The following is a 7,550-nucleotide window of genomic DNA, read 5'->3' as shown; positions in this document are numbered from 1 at the left end:
TTCTCAGAAAGTTCTTGCATGAGACTATCTCATAAGCCACTGAGCCTATAGACTGGTTACCTCCAAGCCAGGGGTCCTCTTCTACTTCTTCAACTGTGGCTAGGATGAAAGACTCACATGCTACACAATGTGGTCACCTATGCTAAATAAATAAATAAATAAATAATAAAGGCTGTGGTTCTACCTTTTTAGGAACAGCCCCTTTCAAAGCGAATCTGTAAGAGAGTGGACTGGGGCCTACGCCCGGGAATATAATACAATGTCAATCGAAATTGAGTCCTCGGATGTGATCCGTCTTATCATGCAGTACCTGAAGGAGAACAGTTTACACCGGGCGTTAGCCACCTTGCAGGAGGAGACTACTCTGTCTCTGAATACCGTGGACAGCATTGAGTTTCGTTGCTGACATTAATAGTGGCCACTGGGACACTGTTTTGCAGGCTATAGAGTCTCTGAAATTGCCAGACAAAACCCTCATTGACCTCTATGAACAGGTTGTACTGGAATTGATAGAGCTCCGTGAATTGGGGGCTGCCCGGTCACTTCTGAGACAGACTGATCCTATGATCATGTTAAAACAAACACAGCCAGAGCAGTATATTCATCTGGAGAACCTCTTGGCCAGGTCTTATTTTGATCCTCGTGAGGCATACCCAGATGGAAGTAGCAAAGAAAAGAGAAGAGCAGCAATTGCCCAGGCCTTAGCTGTGGAAGTCAGTGTGGTGCCTCCATCTCATCTCATGGCATTGCTGGGACAGGCATTGAAGTGGCAGCAGCACCAGGGGTTGCTTCCTCCTGGCATGACCATAGATTTGTTTCGAGGCAAAGCAGCTGTCAAAGATGTGGAAGAAGAAAAGTTTCCCACACAACTGAGTAGGCATATTAAGTTTGGTCAGAAATCACATGTGGAGTGTGCTCGATTTTCTCCAGATGGTCAGTATCTGGTCACTGGGTCTGTCGATGGATTCATTAAAGTATGAAACTTTACACCTGGAAAAATCAGGAAGGATCTTAAGTACCATGCCCAGGATAACTTCATGATGATGGATGATGCTGTCCTTTGCATGTGTTTCAGCAGAGATACAGAAATGTTAGCAACTGGGGCCCAAGATGGAAAAATCAAGGTATGGAAAATTCAGAATGGACAGTGTTTAAGGAGATTTGAAAGGGCACATAGTAAAGGTGTCACCTGTCTAAGTGCCTTTTCTAAGGATAGCAGTCAGATCCTTAGCGCCTCTTTTGACCAGACAATTAGAATTCACGGTTTAAAATCTGGGAAAACCCTGAAGGAATTTCGTGGTCTTTCTTCTTTTGTTAACAAAGCAACATTTACACAAGATGGACATTATATTATTAGTGCATCCTCTGATGGCACTGTAAAGATCTGGAATATGAAGACCACAGAATGTTCAAATACCTTTAAATCTCTGGGCAGCACTGCAGGGACAGACCACTGTCAACAGTGTTATCCTGCTTCCTAAAAACCCAGAGCACTTCATGGTGTGCAACAGATCAAACACAGTGGTCATCATGAACATGCAGGGGCAGATTGTCAGAAGCTTCAGCTCTGGTACTGGTAAGAGGGAAGGTGGTGACTTCGTTTGCTGCGTCCTCTCTCCCCGTGGTGAATGGATCTACTGTGTTGGGGAGGACTTTGTGCTCTTCCGTTTTAGCACAGTCACTGGCAAACTGGAGAGAACTTTGACAGTTCATGAGAAGGATGTGATTGGTATTGCACATCATCATCAGAATCTGATTGCTACCTACAGTGAAGATGGACTCCTTAAACTCTGGAAACCCTAATTTGATTTTTTCTTTAAATTAGCTTGAGAGCATGTACTAAAATGAAGACATATTCATGTGTTGCTTTGGGGGGGGCAGCTTTTCTGACTAAATTGTCTGAATTAGGCACACACACACAAAAAAAAAGCAAATCTGTAAGCATGAAAGGCATGCAAGTTGTAAACTCTCTGAGATACTATTCTCAGCTCTTTTATAATATCCCCTCAGCCACTACATGAAGTTTTGGGACAGACCCCACTCCACATCCCCCAAGGAATATCTTGGTTGGATGTCGCCAACTGCAAACAGGAGCATGGACACATTAGGACAACTAGATACTATTCAAAAGGCCAGTCATGCTGAGAAACCCCCAAGTTAGTACTTAAATTCAATGACTATTTATCAAGTGCCATTTCCTAAACCAATAATGATCAATCAGAGAGTAAGGGAATTATCTGTTAGGAGGAAGTAACAGGCTCTCCAAAAGAAAGTTTTTCAAACTACACTCAGTCCAAACTCCCAGAGTTCTGTTTCCCTATCCCGGGAAGTAGAATGTTGTCACTCTCAACCCTGCTGCTAACACTGTTTCATACTGAAGCAAGTGCGTCCCATGCCTCCATGTGCTGGGTGGGGTGGGAAGAGAGTTGAGGAGAGCTAGTTCCTCAGCAACATGAGGGACCCAAAGTCAATGCTGACTGACTGAAGGAGACACCTGACAATATCTTTCAGATTCAGATCCAAGACACCCTTTAAGCCCCCAGTTACCAAATGCACTAAAATGACAAGGACTCTACCATTACATCAACTGGACCCCTAAACGAAGACAGAAGACTGAATTAAAGTGAGCATTTTTGTTCTGCTCATGGTAAAATGGTGTGCCTGCATCTCAAATGACATTTTGTAAAAACAGTTGTACACAGTTGAAGCCATTCCTCTTACTGATTAATTATGGAGAGACTTGAGGTATGTATTCCCACGACTGATGTGTTGCCTGATTCTACCAGCTTGGGCTGTGGATATGCTATAACAAGTAATAAATCTATAACAAGGTTTTCAATATTACAGAGAATTAAATAATCCTCTCTAGACTAGCAACGCTGTTTAGCTTTTGGCAAGATTCTACCACATAAATTGGTATATGCAGAACCAACGACATACACAGAGTAAGAAAGAAGAGGAGGAGAAATGAGAATGAACTTGTCACTGTCAGAGGACTCTGACAGGAGACTTGATTCCACTCTTTCACTCAGTCTGTTGCTCAGTGCTCTCATATGTAGAGACTATCTCACCTCATGGTGTGTGCATGTGTCCAGGGTTTAAAGGTGTGTATTTTTCATCCAACTTGTCCATAACTGCAAACCAGCTCCTTCATGTGTTATGTTTCCAAAGTGGTAACAATCTGATCCAGTAGTAGAGAAACCCATGGCTGTGAGGGGATTGCTGGGAAATAGTATGTTGCTCTCCAAAATGGTGCCTGCTTACAGGATTCTCCTCAGTACTTACTTCTGCCTAATTTTCACTCTGCAAGCTACCTTAAGAGCCAGATCTCAGAGTAAGATACAGCTCCACTCAGTGGCCAGCAACTTGGGCCTTGGCTGCAAAAAGATCTAGGTTCAAGCACAGCCTCTACCATTAAAGCTTGTAGGACAATAGGTAAGTTACTTAACTACTCTAAGTCTTCCTACTCTTTCTTCTCTGTAAAATGGAAAAATAAAGGCACCTACCACTTTACTCGGAGGCTTAGTATTATGCTAGCAAATAGTAAATCCTTGATAAATTTCAATAGAGTACTAAATTAACTTTTATCATTGTTTACCAACTTCCAATCCCCACAAAGTCATTCTCTGCCTTTAAGCCTTATCTGATATGATTTCCTTTGTCTGAAATGACTCATAGTTTCTTTTCACAGCTCAGCGTCCTACATTTGTATTCATCATTACCTCTTACAGAAGGCTGCTCAGAACTAGTAATCCTTTCAACACATTTTCTTCAACTTTACTTTTTATATTTATACCCAAGGTTAGTATGGGTATAGTAACTGAAAACAGTAATTATGTTTTCAAATATGCATTTATGTTTTAACTTCCTCAAAGTAATCATATTAGGAGGCTATAAATATATGAATGATTATTCAAACCATTTGTGAAAAACACTTTAAAATTGCTATCACAATATATACTCACTTTAAAAAATATCTCGAACATGAGAAAACCATCTTTGCATTCATTCATTTAACAAATATTTACTAAATGCTTATTATGTGCTGGATAGACAATAATAAACCAGTAAAAACATTTAGTATGTTAGAGCAATAACTGCTAATATAATAGTAAATAAGGCAGATATGGTTGCTAAAAGCATTGGAGAAATAACATTGAAGACACAAAAGAAAGAAGCCACGCTGGTATCTGAGAGAGGAGGAGAAGGAAAGAAAAGGCCACACCTAGGGCAGAAGCAAGCCTGCCAGGTAGGACCTTTCGGGAGGCAGGACAGGAGAAAAGGGTGAAAGGGGACGGTGGGAGGAGCATTAGATGTGGCCTGAGAGACAATCATATAGAGTCTTATGGGCCATTATAAGGACTTTGTGTTTTATTGTGAGTGCGATGGGAAACTATAATAGGGTTTTATGCAGAAGAGTGACATGATCTGACTTTAACAGAATCACTTCGGCTGTTCTGTTAAGCAATGCAGAGACAGGAAGGAGACCAGCCAGGAGGTTCTTGAAGTAACCCAGGTGAGAGATAATGGTGATTTGGAATAGAAAGGAAGCAGTGAGGTGCTGAAAGTGATCCCGCTAGAAGGAGGGGCCCACAATATTTGTTGACAGATTAAATGTAGGGTGTGAAAGGAAGAAAAGTTTAGGATGTCTATATGTTTTTTATTCTGTTTTTGATTTTTTCTTTTGCCTGCGCATTACAGAACTGCCATTTCCTCAGATAGGGATGACAGCAGTAGGTAGAAATATTAGCAGCGAAAACCTTAAAATCAAGTATATGTTCTCATTTCTTAAAAAAAAAAACAAATTAACTTCAAAGGAGCAACAATGATAAGAATACCTCAACAGAAATAATAAAAGCCAGAAGACTAAGAAATGATACCTCAAAGCAGGAAGAATATGACCTCTAACAGAGACTTCCATACCCAAAGATGAAGGTAAAAGAAAGATAGCTTATAACAAAACAAATATGAGGGTATTTGTCCCCAGCACACCTGCTCTAAAGAAAATACTAAAGGTAATATTTCATATCTAATTAAAATGATCCCATATTGAAGGATGGAGATAAAGGTAGGAATAGGGATGAAAATAATAAATTTAACGCAAATTTTATAATGGGCAAGAAAGATTTGAACAGTCACTTCACACAAACACACCCCCCCACCCCAAAATGGCTACTAAAGACATGAAAAAGAACTCAAGCTTATTAGTCATTAGGAAATGGAAAGGGAAAAAGAGAAATATTAGCAGTTCAGTTTTGGACATGTTAAGTTTGAAATGGCTTTTAGATACACAAGATATTGATCATCTGGACAATATGAAAGTTGCATGTATAGAGGGATGACTGGGCTGCAGAAAGAAAAGAGATATTTAAATCATAGGAAATCCATGTATTTATTTAAAAAAAAAAAAAAGAGCCATCAAAGGCCATTAAGAAGGTAAGGGTAAGAAGTAGGAGGAAAATCAGGCAAGTATGGAGCCTAGAAGGCAAATGAAGCTTTTGTTTTATTTTTAGAATACATTTGATTGATGAAAAAAAGACAATTATTTAGAACCAAAACAGAATAGTTGAATAACCAAATTGTTATACCCTTTTTATGCTTTTAAAGCAAACAAAATATTAAAAATGAGTTTGTTTTATGACTTATAAATTGACTTTACACTTACCTTAAAAGATAGTCTCCACATATACAGAATAGCAGGACTGGAATTTGGTTATATTCTACCACTGTGACCACACTGATAAGCCATCCCCATGGGTCAAATAGCCAAACACCTAATAATGGTGGTGAATAAAAGATAACAGAGTGACAAAGTCCACCAGACAGATGGGAATAAGGACCCCTCTTAGAGATGGAGAGGAACCTCTGTGAGGCTCAAATACATACAAAGTGGTTTAAAAACTATTGTTTGAGGTGCTGTACAAATGTTGATTTTATATTTTTTTAAAGTTAGCTGTCATAAAAGGGAAGAGAGAAATTTGTAACTGGCAGATTTCTATGCAAACTTCAGCCAAGCCATGCTACAGTTGCATGTAACTTTACCATTCACATCTGGGATTTAGTTACCTTATATTTGAAATGAAAATAATAATAATACTGTCTATTCTAATATTTGTCTATTTTGCAAAATGTTCATGTTGAATGATAATAATAAAGGTGTTTTTGAGCTGCTGATGTCTAAAGCAGAAGTGATGATTGAGGTGAGGTGAATTTCTCTAAATTTTCTCACTTCTGTTTCTTTACATAAGTCATGGTTTTTAATCTATCTTGATACCACATCGAGATTCTGATTAAAAGACAAAAAAACTCCAAGGAAAATACATACACATACATACAAAAATTTGGTATACAACTGCACACTGATTGAAAATCACTTTGGAAAGCAACAAGATACATCATAATTTGTGTGGAAGGAAAAGCTTTATGAAAATAGCATCTAAAAGAAATTAATGTGTAGTAGACAATGGGTGGATCCGAAAAGGAGCGGAATGGGGGGAAGGTGACCCCGGCACAAGGCAATGAGAGCCGCCAGGCTCAGACAGTGGCCGTGAGGTTAGAGACGAACAAGGCGGTATGGTGGGGATTTAGTTGCCAGACAAAAGTCAGGATTCCCAGATAAATTTGAATTCTAGATAAACACCAAATCGTTTTTTAGTATACCTTAAATATTGCATGGGGCATACTTATACTAAAACATTACTCATAGTTTATCTAAAATTCCAGTTTAATTGGGCATCCAGTATTTTTATTTGCTAAATCTGGCAACCCTAGAGAAACTGTTGAACTTATTCCATGCTCATTCCCAGATTTCTCTGGGGCGGATTCTGAAACAACAACAAAAAAACATGCGCAGTGTGACCGCTATGAAATAGAGAGGAAGCCAGTTTTTGTGGATCATGAGATCAATAGTTCTTCACAGACCTGTATGTTTTCCAGCCAGGGAATGAGCCTTACTAATGTTGTGGCTCTAGTCTATTCTCAATATCCAGTACAACATACATGAATGCATATGCATGCATGTAGGTGCTTAATTTATGGGTTAATCAGCAAAGGAACCACCGGCTCATAGTTGCCCTGGAGAGAATAAAAAACATGAATTGGAGAAACCACACTCAATTCATCCATCACCCCCCAGCTACAAACACATGCACATGCACATGTGAGACAGGGCAGGGCCTGTGGCCTTACTTGATTGGCCAGTGTATGGTATGGGCGGGAAGGAGGAAAGGCTCAGACAATGAGATCTCTTTACCTGGAGGAGTAAGGCAGGTGAAAGACTCAAGAAAGAAATCCATTTGAGGTGGTAATACAAACCTGAAGGCAGGAGCTTCAAGGTGACTTTCTCCATCTAAAAGCTTAAGACCCTTTAAGGTCTTACCATCTGTTGTGTGATACAAGTGAAAATCCAAATACAGGTGCAGAACTTGAATCCTCTCTCCTACTTTGTAATTCTGTTCTGCAAATGCCTTCACCAGGTGCTGCTGTCTTATTTTGTGGCAGCTGAAAGGTCCAGGTAGCAAGGAGAAAGGGGTCTGGTTTCAATCCACTCC

At 39.6% G+C, this 7,550-nt stretch overlaps 1 protein-coding gene across 1 annotated transcript; it reads left to right on the top strand.

Moving 5' to 3' along the window:
• Positions 1–259: 259 nt before the first annotated feature.
• LOC129076044 (WD40 repeat-containing protein SMU1-like) lies at positions 260–1,870 on the top strand. The gene is given in 3 exon segments (XM_054580278.1): positions 260–393; positions 395–1,450; positions 1,452–1,870. Coding segments are annotated over 3 exon segments (1,542 nt in total). The 3' UTR covers positions 1,804–1,870.
• Positions 1,871–7,550: the final 5,680 nt, after the last annotated feature.

The sequence above is a fragment of the Pteronotus mesoamericanus genome, unplaced genomic scaffold, assembly GCF_021234165.1.
Source record: "Pteronotus mesoamericanus isolate MK-2021 breed Mesoamerican mustached bat unplaced genomic scaffold, CSHL_Meso_final contig_56, whole genome shotgun sequence".
NCBI lineage: Eukaryota > Metazoa > Chordata > Mammalia > Chiroptera > Mormoopidae > Pteronotus > Pteronotus mesoamericanus.
Note: the sequence above shows the minus strand (reverse complement) of the source record. Positions and strands in the feature narration are given on the sequence as shown.